Source organism: Lissotriton vulgaris, chromosome 1_1 (genome assembly GCF_964263255.1).
Source record: "Lissotriton vulgaris chromosome 1_1, aLisVul1.2, whole genome shotgun sequence".
NCBI classification, from domain to species: domain Eukaryota; kingdom Metazoa; phylum Chordata; class Amphibia; order Caudata; family Salamandridae; genus Lissotriton; species Lissotriton vulgaris.
In genome coordinates this window covers 579787262-579800766 of record NC_141685.1, presented here as the reverse complement: position 1 = coordinate 579800766, position 13505 = coordinate 579787262, and the positions used below count along the sequence as shown (strand labels likewise).

Sequence of the window (13505 nt, the reverse complement as noted above, 5' to 3'; positions counted from 1 at the left end):
AAGGCCCAGGGTGGCCGTGCACTGCCGGTGTAGGGTGACTGCGCCGAGGCACGAGCGCGCTCCGGTGTCTGGATCTGTACCGGGGCCTGTCACGTACTGGGGCACGGTGCCGTCCGAGTGGGGGCTCAGTGACCCATTTTTCACCTGTGTTGACAGTCTAACAGGCTGATGAGCAAACGGAGTGTGGATCCAGGGCGAACAGGCCTATCTCATACTCCCAGACGGAGGTAGGGTTCTGCCTGCATCACTCAGAATACGAATTAGTTAATTGTCCCGTGACGTGTAAACGGAGCTCACCTGGTCCACTTTATTCTTATCCTTGTTCCTCGTGGCATTCCCGGAGTTTATTTGCTTGTGAACATTTAGTAATTTCGAGTTTCAGAGGTACATCAGCAAGTAATTCATCAATTCAAGGGTTTTTCTTTGCATTCTGGAACTTGAAGCCCTACTTTTAATATAGGATCAATGAGAATGCAAATCTTTTAAGCTAAAGAAAAAAAAACTTTACAGGGTAACCTACTCACGCATGGAACTTGTGAAATCTTTCAGCAACATACAGGAACACTGAGAGGCCCACACAAAAGACATAGGAGCCAAGTGACCGCCTATTCTCTATGATGCATCACCGAACCCTGGCTTTTTGGCCTCTTGGCACTTTTAATGTCGACTATAGTTCTGGAATGCTGCAAGAAATGCCCGGAAAGAATGGAGTTGCCATCTGTCATAAAGGCCACTTTTAAGATATTTGTGTAATGTGCCTACATCACAGAAAGGGAGATGTCTCAAGATAGCAACGTCCATGCGTGAGATGCTCATCCAACCCAGGGTTTTGCTTTGCATTCTGGGACTTGTAGTCTTGCTGGTATAGTATAAAATCTTATCCCATCAATCTCAACTTCCTCAATTTTGTCCCCTTCATTTCCACTTGCCTGTTGTCCCTTTTTAATTTTTCCTGCCTGTGCTCTCCCTTCCACCACTCCAGTGATTGCCAGAACATAGAGGTGACGTTACCCAAACCTCTCAAGTTTCCCAGGTCCATGTGTGTGGATCTCATCAAGTCCAGGTTTATGTTTTCTGGGACTTCTAGACTTGATTATGACCCCAAACATATGAGCAAACTAAAGCATAAAACTTAAGTAGACTGGGGATTCCTGAGTGACCAACCACTTGGAAAGGGAACAAAGTGGTGGCATCATTGAATGTTGGTATAGGCCAATCAAAACTAAAAGTAGCATGGCACGTAGAAAATTCTTGACCGTGAGCTACTCGCATCAGCGAGATGGGGGTAAAAGGATTCCATCTCACTTTTTCAGTCTTGATGTTCCATTTAACAAGCCACTGCATTCTGGGAGTTTGATTTTTATTTAATTGATTTAGACCTCTGCAGAGATCAGCAATTGAGATAAATGCAAAGTCAATACATTATCAATCTTAATGACTGTAAATATAAATTATTTTAAAACAATAGTAAAAAGGATTTTAAAATGTATACAAATTGTAACAGACACATTCATTTGGTGGTAAATGAATGAAGGCGATCAAGTCATCAATAGTGAGTAGATTATATCTAAAACATATGAGTTTTAAAAAAGCAAGTCAAGCTTCTATTAAGATTTTATTGGGGCAAATATATAGCTTGTTGGCTACATTTTTTTCTCCTTTACATAAAGTGCATAGTCTTGTCTTGTCACTTGTTTTATTCCAATGTTTAATAAAGGCATTTAACTGCATAATCCCTAAACGAGCACAATAATACAGTGTTGAACTCTGTGATTTAATGTAAATCGCATATATTTTTGATAGGTTTTATACTCTGGAGAAGCTGTATAGGACCTGTAGTGAGATGACTGAGAGAAATGTGCATTGTCTAGGTTGAAGCTAAGGCATGGTATCATATTTTTTTTAAAATAACTTTCATGTGCAGGTGACCAAGTCTGTAAAAGTGATATAGTGCAATTAAAGTGCAATGTAGATACTACAAGATTATTATTATTAAAAGTATAAATACTCGTCCTACACATAAAGGTTTCGTACTTTAAGAGAGCTCTTAAAGTATGTTTTCTCACATTTGGTATATGATATGCCCATCTATATACCAGGGCATTTATATAAGTATTAGCCAGCAAAAGTTCTAAGCGGAGTGTCTGAACCAGAGCAGCGGAGTTATTTTTTGAAGTAATTTGCACTAATTCTTATTCAGAATATACATTTATTTATTGGAATGTATTCCAACTGTTGCTAAGCGTGTGACTTTCATGGTGATCTTGTGATGCCACAGGTCGGATCTTATTTCCACATTCTGTGAATTTCTCATTTCTTTTTGGTCTTGCGTTGGATACGCCTTTCTGGTTTTTGTAAAAAGGATATGCCTTAAGTATGTACTTGTAAGAGCTTTCAGCAAGCCCTTTTCACAATTGGTCCTTTACTGTCATTTACATTTTTCTTTTGCCCCCCTACAGCATAAAGCATGGGGCAAAGGGTCCGCTTACTTCAGCCATTGGCGAACTTAAGTGTGAGTGACAGCATTCCCACCTTTCAGAGTCGCACTTTCAGAGAGATCTTAAGGATTTCAGGGGCCTTTGGCCAAACATAATTTGGGGCCCCTGTTCGGAACAGCGTTTACGTGATGATCCAATTTCAGTTCTTCCATGCTCTACTTGCCCAGGTTACTGCCAGTGCACGGGCACACTGGTCCAAATTCTAAATGTGTTTACATTTAATATTCAAGGATATTGACGTGTTTTCAATATGAAAATTCAGCAGGAGCTCACTAGTATTGCAAATAATCTTTGGGACCCCCCATTTCCCATATGTGGGGTCCTCTTTTGATCTAACATTTAAAAATAGATGTGCCTGTTGCATGGTGTTGACAAACCTTTTTCTGTCTGCAATAGACTCCCAAACATCACCCACATTAAAAATAAATGAAGGAAAACTGTATTGTAAACAATCTCTCTTACAATAATTCATAGTCATCAAGGCTAGACTCCCTGCGGGACTGCGATGGCTCTATATTGGGGCCCTGTGAAAGGCTGTTGCCCTGGGCCAGGACCCACTTTGCCCATGCCTTAAAACATCTCTGCAAAAACAACAATTGTTGGCAACAGTCGAGGCCAAACTGCCTGGACCGGAATCTAGCTTCCTAGGACCGGTTTCTGGCTATCGGCCATCATCAGCCAGGATAGCTTGATTCCAGTGGCATGGAGAGCACGGGACTCACGTCTGAGCATACCCATCCCACTTGGGTGACAAATGCAAAAACAACAATTGATGGACGGAATGTTGCACAATGGCAAAACATTCACCCCCAGTCACAGATCTGGGTTTAATCCATAGTTAGTTTGCTCACCACACCACCCCAGTTCAGACATGGCCATATGCAAATCAGTCTTGACCCTGTGCCTCATGGGAACAGTCCAGCCCGAACTGCCAAGCCATGTCTTCCCTGGACCGGAATCAAGCATCCTAGAACCGGTTTCTGGCTTACAGCCAGGATAGCCTGATTCCAGTGACATGGAGAGCATGGGACTCACGTCTGAGCATACCCATCCCACTTGGGGTGACAATTGCACATCCACACACAAAGTAGCTGCCTTCAGTGCCAGGGACTGCTATGGCAGTGTGCACTTGTTGAGACCAAAACAAATTCTTTTTTTTTTATTCGTGTTTTTTATTGACCAGGGCCCAGCAGCTTTCCTGGCCCAAAGATTTGCTAAAAAATACAATGCATTGACAAAGCCAAAAATACATCCACACTATCGGCTTTGCCATTGCTTGTTTCTTTCTGGTGCATGTTGTTCTGAGTTTGCAAGTGTGAAAAATGCAAACCTGCAACCACCAAATACAAAAAAAAATGTTTCTAAACACTCCTACCCGACATAAGCCAACATTCTGCTTCTGTCTGGTCACATCATAGATAGAGCAGTCAAGTGGCACCCTACCACCAGCATGCCTTACACGGTGTCTGAATTGTCTTTTCTACAGCTCTAAGCAGGCTTCAACTTGTAGGGCACCCCATTAATGGGCCCAATGAAATAATATTTTCCAGGATGCTTACTGATGTCTGGTAAAAAAGCTCTAATGCCTCGGGGGTCTGTGGACAGTTTTGTGTGCATAGTTGAGATTTCTCCGCACAGTCGCGAGGGTAGTTGCAGTTGCTGTATTTGGTCTGCTGTGTGCACCCTGTTGCCTGTTCTAATAAAGGCCCCACACACATTCAAGCAGACACTTCATTTTCCTGGTAATCAACCGCCAGCTGCCAGTTTCAGGGGGAAGCTTGTCCCTTTAATAGAACCGACTAGGTAATTAAATGGCCTTTCTCCAATAGGACTTACCAGGTAAATCCAATAGTCGGCTCTTTAATATCACTTTGAAGCCTGCCCACTCAAGCACAATGACAGCAGAGGAGCCTGTGAACTATTAGCTAGGAGGGAACGAAAGCCGGGATCTCAGAAATTAATTAAATCGCATGCAATTTAAGGGGAACGTTTATCTTGATTTGTCATAACAGAATTAATTCGAGGCCTCCAATTCACTTGGGGGCAGATCTGTTACTCTGAATTAACCGAGCATAATTTGGCCGAGGTCCCCTCTGCCAGCCTCCCCCCTCTCTAATGCACTTGCCATGAGGCCTCCCCCTCCCTCCTCAGCGCACACATACACACCACCTTCCTACCAACAGCTCCTGGTGCTTTTAAGCGTCTCTGGCTGTGGTTATTCCGAAGGCCCTTTAATGGACTTGGCCGCAGGCGTCATTTCTCTAGTGCATTTCTCTGTAGCATTTAATAGAGTTGGTTCTGAAATCACATTAAACAGAAAATGTCTGATGGAAAAGAAAAACAATCTGCAGGAGCGGCGATGGATATGCGCTGGCCGCTTTTAGGCAGCTGAGCTGGTTGGTGGCTGCTCTCTCGGCGAAGGCATTGGGGAGATGACATTGTCCTCTCAAACTGGGCTCTCCTTATGCCTCTTCCACCCTCTTTCCCTTTCCAGGGTCTATTTGAGCTTTTCTGAGCTTGCTGCTGTGACTCCAGTGAAGCGGGTTTATTCTGTAGTTTTAAACATAGTTTATATTAATTTTCTGCTCTTTAACTATTGAAACACACCTTTACATAGCAGTAAGATACATCAACAAACAACCCCCCCATGAATGCAATTGTATCAACCCACAATAAACATTTTATAGCAGAATTGTACTGCTTTACAAAATGTTTCAGAATTTCAGACCCGCACTTCCTTAAGAGTAGTGTCACCGCCCAATGTCCAGTCCTATATTTCTTTGGACAGTCGCGTCCTTTATAAACTCGCTTGTTTTTTTTTAGTTTTTAGACCACCCCCATCTAGCATGGTCATACTTCCAAGCCTTGGATTCCCTAGCTGTAATCTCGTACTGTAATCCAGTTATCTCATCTCTGTTTGTCTTTGAGAACTACGACTCCCAGAGTGCATTCGTCTATTTATTGAGAGCTGAGGGTTAGCGATTGGTCACGGTTATGCGCGTATGCTCTTTTGAAAAAGTTCAGCTCTTCGAGTTGTTTTTATTTAGTTGCCGCTTTAGTCGACGATGCAGGTATTGTTGCTGCACTGCCCGGGTCCTTAGCCCGGGTTTGTGATGTGTATTCTGGAACTTCTAGTTCAGGACAAAACTCCGAAAAATGCAGAGCGACAACTACTCACCCAAGGACATGGGAAACTAGAGAACTGTGTTGTTTTTTTGCGTTTTCAGTGGTGGTTCCTGATTTAGATTCCCAGTAAAAAAAAAAAAAAGACTGCGCTGTGAGCCCGCAGTGTCGTCTCCTCTGCCCCTCCAAAAAAGAAAAAAAAACACCCCGTCTATCCCTCTTGCATGGCAGACTCTGGGTGCGTGTGATTGATCACCCCGACCAGATGCTGAAATATTAACGACCTCCCTGGACCGAGGACCCAGAGAGGAAACTGAGACAGAGTCTGTCATCACAATTAAGAGTCCCCTGGCTTTAATTAGCCTGACCCTGGCCAGCTCCCCCCTCCCCGAGTTAAAGAGAGGGAGCCCATTAAAGTCCGGCCTGAGACTGATGGCTCCTTAATGGAGCACCCAAGGCCTCGAGCCCTTTAAATCAAACACTGCTCGGAACAATCTCTTTTCAGATAATTAACCGCGCAGCTCCCGAGGAAAACCGTGAAAACAACTTTTTTCCAAGGGGGGCCACGGGAGGGAGTCTAGAGTTACACGTGTAGCCTTTGTGAACACTCCGGATAGGCCCGTGGGGACGCGTGGGAGCTTCCAGACTTACCAGGGCCTAAAACAGGGAGGTTGGCTTGAAGCACCATCAGGCCCCGGGTTTTGAGTGACTCTGCCCCGGCGCGGCCGGCCTTCATGTCATGAGCACTGGACTTCGTTTTGCTTTTGCAGTAGCACTAGCAGCCCGCCACTCATGTCACGACTTGCTCTGTTGGTGCTAGTAGGGAGTCGGGGGGGGGGGGGGGGGGGGGGGGGAAGAGTCACGTGAGTGCTCACGTGACTGCAGGTGCCTGGGGTCTGTGGTTGGGTGGGCTCTTCTTTTTGGTTGCAGTGTTGACTTAGGGGCTGTGGACTCTCTCTAAGGGCCATGGTGGCTTGACAACATGAAACCAGGCAGTTGTGAATAAAGTGTGTGTGTTGCATGTAAAATGTGCATACATGATGGGTGGCGGACATTTGCAGGAATTGAGCACATGTGGTAGTTGGAAAGGGCGTAGTTGGGATTGCATTCTCGAGTGGTCCGTCCACAAGGAGGCACGTCATAGGTTTTGGAGATTGATGGACGTGTGTAGGCCAGCATGTTATGGTGATCGATGTTCCACTTGGCTAGTTACAAATGGTTTCAGCGGGCACCAATTATTAGAACGCGATTTGGACAATATGAAGATAATGTTGGTGATGGGTTGGACATTATTATTGTAGCCTATTAGTAGCGCCTGTGATAATAATTTGAATGCACGAACTTCCTTGAGGACATGGTGCCTCAGCTGGGCCCAGTAGGAATAAAATACATGTGGTGACTTGAAATCTGCATCCAGGGTGCCGCATCCCTTTATTTGGGACCGGTGGGTCGGAGCTTGTTGAAGCGCAGCTCCCTTCGTGTGCGCGTGCACGCGCTCTTATCGCTGGCTCTACACGCGGAGTGGGCCCCCCTGGCCTGCGCCCCTCAGTGCACTGCTGGCGGGTGACGCTGGCGCGTTCCGCGGCTCGGCCGGGGAGGGGCGCGTGCGCGCGCCCGGCCCCCACCCCTGTCACCGTCGCATTCTGCGAGAGCGTGTCCGTGTGCGATCCGCGAGCTCAGACTAATTAGTTTTGAAATGGAGTTTTGATTGAACTCCCCGAATCGATGCTGCTGCAAAATTTGTTTCTCGGGCTTCCCATTAAAAGCCATCTTAAGGGGCAGGTTTACTACTCTCCCTGTCGCGCAGTCGATACATTTAATAACAACTTACAGGCTATTTTCAATAAAGTGGCGACAGCAAATTAGTAGCTTTGAACATGACAAGCCTCCTCAGTGACGCGGGATCGGCAGTGCAGAGCCATTCCGCCCCCTCTTTCCCACTTGCACCCCCCCCCCCCCCCCCCAGGCTCCCCCACACTCGCACGAGACTGGACTGTAGGCTCCAAGTCTTGAGCTCTGGGGTGGGGGGGGGCTGGTCGGGGGCATGCTACCGTCGGCTAGGAGCCGTTCTCCCTCAGCCTGAGGTGGGCAGTCTTAAGATGGGCTAAGACCGGCCCACACCTCTGGAAGGGCAGCGGGGGCTGTGCCAACGGTTTCAAATACCAGGCAGACTGTGGGGGAATCCATGAAAGGGTAGGAGTTTCCAGGCAGACCTCTCCCCCTCGAAGGCAGGGGGTCCCTGGACAAGGGCAGCTTCCCATGCATGCAGGGCTCAGCTGCTAGTAAACCCCCGGGCCCCTGAAGGGGACAGTCCAACTGTGAAAGATGGGGATTTCAAGACTGGCCACTGCCCTTTGGAAGGCTTGTAGGGATGGGGCAGAGTCAGTCGCATTCTGAGGACAGCACAGCGCTCTCCTCTCCGGAGGTGTACAGTTAATTGAAAATGTAAGCGTTTCTAGACAGGTCATTAACTCTGTAAGGTTGATGGGGCTGGGGCGGTGTCATCTGGCTCTGACAACCCCAGTGTCCTGTTAACGTCACGGTCTTATTTTCTGCAGGACTGACTCTGTGGGGAGGTCTTTGAAGGGGCTAACCCTTAACTGTTGGGGGTGGGTGGGCAGGGATAGTTTGGGGGTGCTGTACAATGCTCAAAGAGATTTTTAATTGTGTTTTTTCAGACCTCCATATGATATCCCATACACTCCCACCACCCACTCCCCCACCCCACTGCAGCCCTCTTTTTTAGCTCCTGCTCATTTCACATCTCTGGTTTCAAAAAATGATGATGGCAAATTAAGCTCTCTGGGGCTCAGCCAGTTCTGTCCAAATGAAAATTCAATATTAATTAAAAAAAAAAAGAGGAGGTTGCGCACATTTAAACACACTTGAGGCATTTGATGTACACCCACCCCCTTCTCCCTCGCGCCTCTCCCCACCCTCACCCATCTCCACCTCATGGCAGATGTTGTGGTCTCATTTGATTGCATAGGAAAACTGCAGCGATACAGCAAACACCCAGAGAGATATGATGACAAATGGGCCCAGATCCCGGCAAATTACTTTCTGCTCAAATCGAAATTTCATTCAGTTTGTTGCTAGCCGAGATGAAGTAATCTAAATTGTGGACTCAGGAGCAGATAGAGGGAAGTTGGAGCAAGCATTTCATTATCAAAAGAGAGAGAGAGGGAGAGAAGGTTAGGATGAAAGAGATGAGCAGGGGCAAATCTGTAGTGTTGACACCATGATTGAAAAGGTTAACCCATACACATTATATATCAACCCGGAGAGCCGAGCGATTCTAATGGAAACTCGGCGCTGATCGAGCTGCCCGGGAGTTTCAATACCCGGAGCATGATGTCTTCTTAGATATACAATCAAATCCCCTTAACCCTTGCAATGACTCATATCTCCAGATATGATTAAAGCGCCAGAAAGGACTTCTTCCTATCATCTCAAGGACACAATGCATTTAAACCCCAGTCATGAATTGTATCTGTTTTAGGATGAACCCAGGAATCTGATAAAGTGTGTGCTGGAGCAGAATGGCGCTTTGTGCTTGGCGGGAGTTGTAACTCGTCGCTCGCCGCCCTCCTTGCGGCAAGTCGTTTGCAGGGTGCTCACCTGTTTTGGCTGCGTTGTTAATGAGTTCTCCCTTCTGGTTTCAGGTTATTTGGGAACAGCGGGGCCTGCAGTGCCTGCGGGCAGTCCATTCCAGCGAGCGAGCTAGTCATGAGGGCGCAGGGCAACGTCTACCATCTTAAGGTACGCCTTCACAGCCGGGGTGTTTTCATTGACCTCGTCTGGTGTTTGGAGGACTTCTTGTGATCTGCTTTCTATGTCTTCTGTGTTTATATTTTCATGTTTCTTTGTTTCCCCTTAAATCATTGCCACACCCCTTGATGGTGTTAGTTGTGACTCCGGTTCAGCGTACGCCAGCTGGATCTCCCTCACAAATCACACAGACAGCAGTGTGTCCGAATTGCTGCACACCTGTAAGGGATAGTGTTTGGCTGAAACTAACATTTAAAGCATCACTGCTGCCATTAGAGCGCACTGTTATTATGAACACTTACCTGAAATCCTTGCGGGTGAAAAGGAGGCCTTGCTTGGTTACAATTCGCAGATCTTTGTGACATAGCTGTTAGGTGGTCTCATTTTACATGACATTCTGGATATTCAGCATGAAGCCCTTTGCATTCTGGGGTTTGTAGTTCTTCTCATCTCTCTGTTGTAGGCACATTTAGATCAACATGTGCATAAATGTTGACTTAAAGTCCACTAAAGTTCACTTGTGGTGTCACACATGAGTTGGAACAGATTGACCGCTTTGGCTCATACCTTGATATGCTGGTGAGTTACCCCAGAGGGCGGTGTGCGTTGTTTGGTGTTAATAGACTATATGATGGGCCTAGAATAAAGCTGACCTGTGGCCTGCCGCACTACCAACCAGACTTTCTTCCATCTTGGAGTCTGTCCTTTGTAGCCGTGCTTGCCCAGAATCCTTTACTCGTTAGCAATGGTGTGCTCTTTGTTAAACATTTGTGTTCATACCCTATAGAAGACATGCATGTGTTCATGTTCTACAGGTCCAGTTATTCAAAAGTGTACCGTATAACGGTACATAGAGCTTCAACAGTTCAGTTATGCAGCAGTGTATTATACAATGGGATATAGAACTTCCATATGCCCAGGTATGCTGCAGTGCATTATATAATGGAATATAGAACTTCCACAGGTAGTTATGCACCAGTGCATTGTATAATGAATGAATGAATGAAATTGGATCTTATAGAGCACTAACTTAGCCCAAGGGCATCAAGGCGCTAAAGCAGACTATGCATGATGGAGGCGGAGAGAGTTAAGCTACCGACTGAGTGAAGAACCAAGTCTTCAGTGCCTTACGAAACAATAAATGGGAAGAAAGGCCAGAGAGATCATGAGGAAGAGAGTTCCAAAGTTTGGCGGCCTATGGGATATTGAACTACCATAGGCCAAGTAATGCAGCAGTGTGCTGTATAATAGGATATAGAACTTCACGGGCCCAGGTATGGACCAGTGCATTGAATAATGGGATATACAACTACCACAGGTCCAGTTATGCAGCAGCGTGCAGTATAATGGGATATAGAGCTTTAATGAGTGCTTGATTCACCCTCTGAAGAGAGCTATCTGTAATCTCATTGTTGGATGTAAATCCAAGCTATCGTTTAGTCTTCCAAGGTTTATAAATGAGTAATAATAACATCACCTGCTAGCTCCCAGGCTAGGTAAATGTATAACTGTGCTATGAGGACTTTGTAAAAACATAGTTACTTAAATATACTCAATGTAAAAAATGTTTTGCCTAAAAAAAAATCAACGTTTTTAAGCCTTACATTTTCTTGGTAGACTATATTTTTCCAGTTCTTTGCGGAACAAGTGATGTGCTTGACTTTCAAATTAGCAGATGCGTACATCCGGTAGTTCCAAATGGCACATGGCCTCTATGTTGTGGTTATCTTCCGGAGGATGCCGTAACAACAGTTTTTGAGGAGTGCATGCGTCCCTTCCCTCTCACTGCACTGGTTGTTCTTCCCTGTGGTCAGGCCTAATGTGGATATCTCACAGCTACCTGGGTTTCCCTGATTTCAGTGGTTCAAGCCTCACGCTATCAATTTTAGGGGCATGGTTATCCCGAAACATAAATGTTTGGCACTCAATTCTGGTGAGTTATCCCCCAGTCCACTCATTTTGCTGATTCTTAGGGTTTTGATGTTGTATTACACTGGGCTTTACATTCTTTTTGGCAGTATACTGTAATTTGGTGGCATGTTCTTATTACGTCCACTTGGGTTTTTTCTTGTCCATTTCCGTTGTCCTAAACGTGTACTTGACCATCCTGCTGTCCGCAATGCCTTAAACCGTGATGTTTTTGCTTTCAGTGTTTTACGTGCTCTACGTGCCGGAATCGGCTGGTTCCCGGAGACAAATTTCACTACATCAACGGCAGTTTATTTTGTGAACACGACAGACCCACAGCTCTCATCAATGGGCACTTGAATTCACTGCAGAGCAGTCCGCTACTGCCAGACCAAAAGGTGAACTTTTAGATTCAATAAAAGTCGTGTAAAGTCTCTTAACATTTATCTTGTGCTGTTTGCAAAGGTTCTGCTTCTCTCTCACATTTTACAGTTTTCTTCAGCAACTTAATCCTCATGTATATGTAAGACTGGGCAAAGTTAAGTATGTGAATTGGACATTTTGCCAAAGAACTGTTTTCTGGTCTTGTGTCTGCATCCTTGGTACATTTCAAAAGGCGAGTGAGCCCTTTGTATATTTAAGTTTCTGGCTACATGAAGTTGTGTGCATTGTCATTTTACGTACACAAACATAACTTGGCTCTTTCAGTTAACCCTGGATACTCTGCGGAGGCACGGTGTACATTACCTATGCGTATCTTTGGTGCAATTGCTTACCAAAATACCAGATAGGTAAACATATTTTTGCTGTTTAACTAGCACACAGTAAAAGCTGCATTAGATTTCCCACGTTCAGCCTAAGTAGGCCTTATTTGTGCACCAAATATACAATCTGCTCTGATGCAAAACATAGTCTGTTTTCAATTTCCACCCAACTATCAGCTTTGTGGTGAGTGTCAACAAATCTGCATATTGATGCTACCTGCAGTGCTGGCTTTAATGCTGTGCACACCACTAAAGCACCGGTAGCGCCTTCTAAGAACGCTTTAATCTTGGAAATAAAAATGCAAGAATACAGGTGCGTGAAACAGGCACTCAGCTGTGCACCACAAAAGCCCATCATGATACGGCCACTATCATTATTCGACACAAACCAACCAGAACTTTATGTACCTATGTCCTATTCATTAGTTTCTTCTTTCTGATCTACCAGTCTCCACTTGCCACTTTCAAAACTTGTGAATGAGGAGGACCGCTTAAATCTTGCTTTAAAGAACGAAGCAGCAAATTATCGATAGAGCATTTTCTAGCAGATAGCACAAAGTAACGCTTTATAGCAATGGATACTGATACAACTAATCAGATAACTCGTCGTTCTAAAAAGGGATGGGTCCAGGTCAATTGAAACAATCATCATAGAAGTGTTCGATAGTTTATTATGTTAAGTCCCGTCTGGTGAAAATCAAAAACAAGCTAAATGTTGTGGTAAAGTGTGTCTGGCATGTTTGGAAGTAATCTAGATTTTCTCGCTTCTATGTCCTTATTCTCCACTACGAAAGGTACGCCTTCTCTCCCCTCTTGCGTCAGAATGTGTGTATATTTGATCAAACAAAATCCTTTATCGGTGTTCAAAGGCCTAAAGAGCGACAGTCTAATGAACCATTGTACAGAGAGAAAAAATTGAACCCTGTGGCAAAGACAGCTGGGAGGAAATGTTTGTTGAGGTCCCAGTTGGTGCTTTTAGAAATGGATTAAAAGTTGAGCAGTGGAGAATGGCCTACACTGCTCAACTTTTGAGTCTGCTGGTCTGCTGGTCTGCTTGCTTTGTTTGGTGTGTCGAACGTAGAACATGGTAGATTGTAATCACTTTTCTAAAGGAGGTCTTCGTATTAGGCGTGAGCTGGCTAAATGGTGCTTATTGAAATGGGGAGGTATGTTGTGTTTTTTTGTCTGGATCTCAAAGAAATTCATTTTCGATTGGCTTGCTGTGACGATTCTTACACATTAGAAATAAGGCTAAATGCCCACATGAAATGATACACTTCAAGGTAAGTCAGACTGTTGTGGCTGTAGTAGAGTTCTACTAAGCCCTGCATCTATGCTGGTAATGGTAGCAAACCTACCCAATTTTTTTTATTTTTTTTATTTATTGATTGGAGAACCAAAGTACTATTTTATACATACAAAACGCCTAATGTCTAGATGT

General features: G+C 45.0%; 1 protein-coding gene across 1 annotated transcript in view; it reads left to right on the top strand.

Moving 5' to 3' along the window:
* Nucleotides 1-13505, top strand: part of LMO4 (LIM domain only 4) — a 48610-nt gene that overhangs the window by 21733 nt on the left and 13372 nt on the right. Inside the window, exons 3-4 of the mRNA XM_086953972.1 lie at nucleotides 9287-9383; nucleotides 11543-11698. Of these exons, the coding sequence (XP_086810098.1) occupies nucleotides 9287-9383; nucleotides 11543-11698 (253 nt within the window). The remainder of the gene's footprint in view (nucleotides 1-9286; nucleotides 9384-11542; nucleotides 11699-13505) is intronic.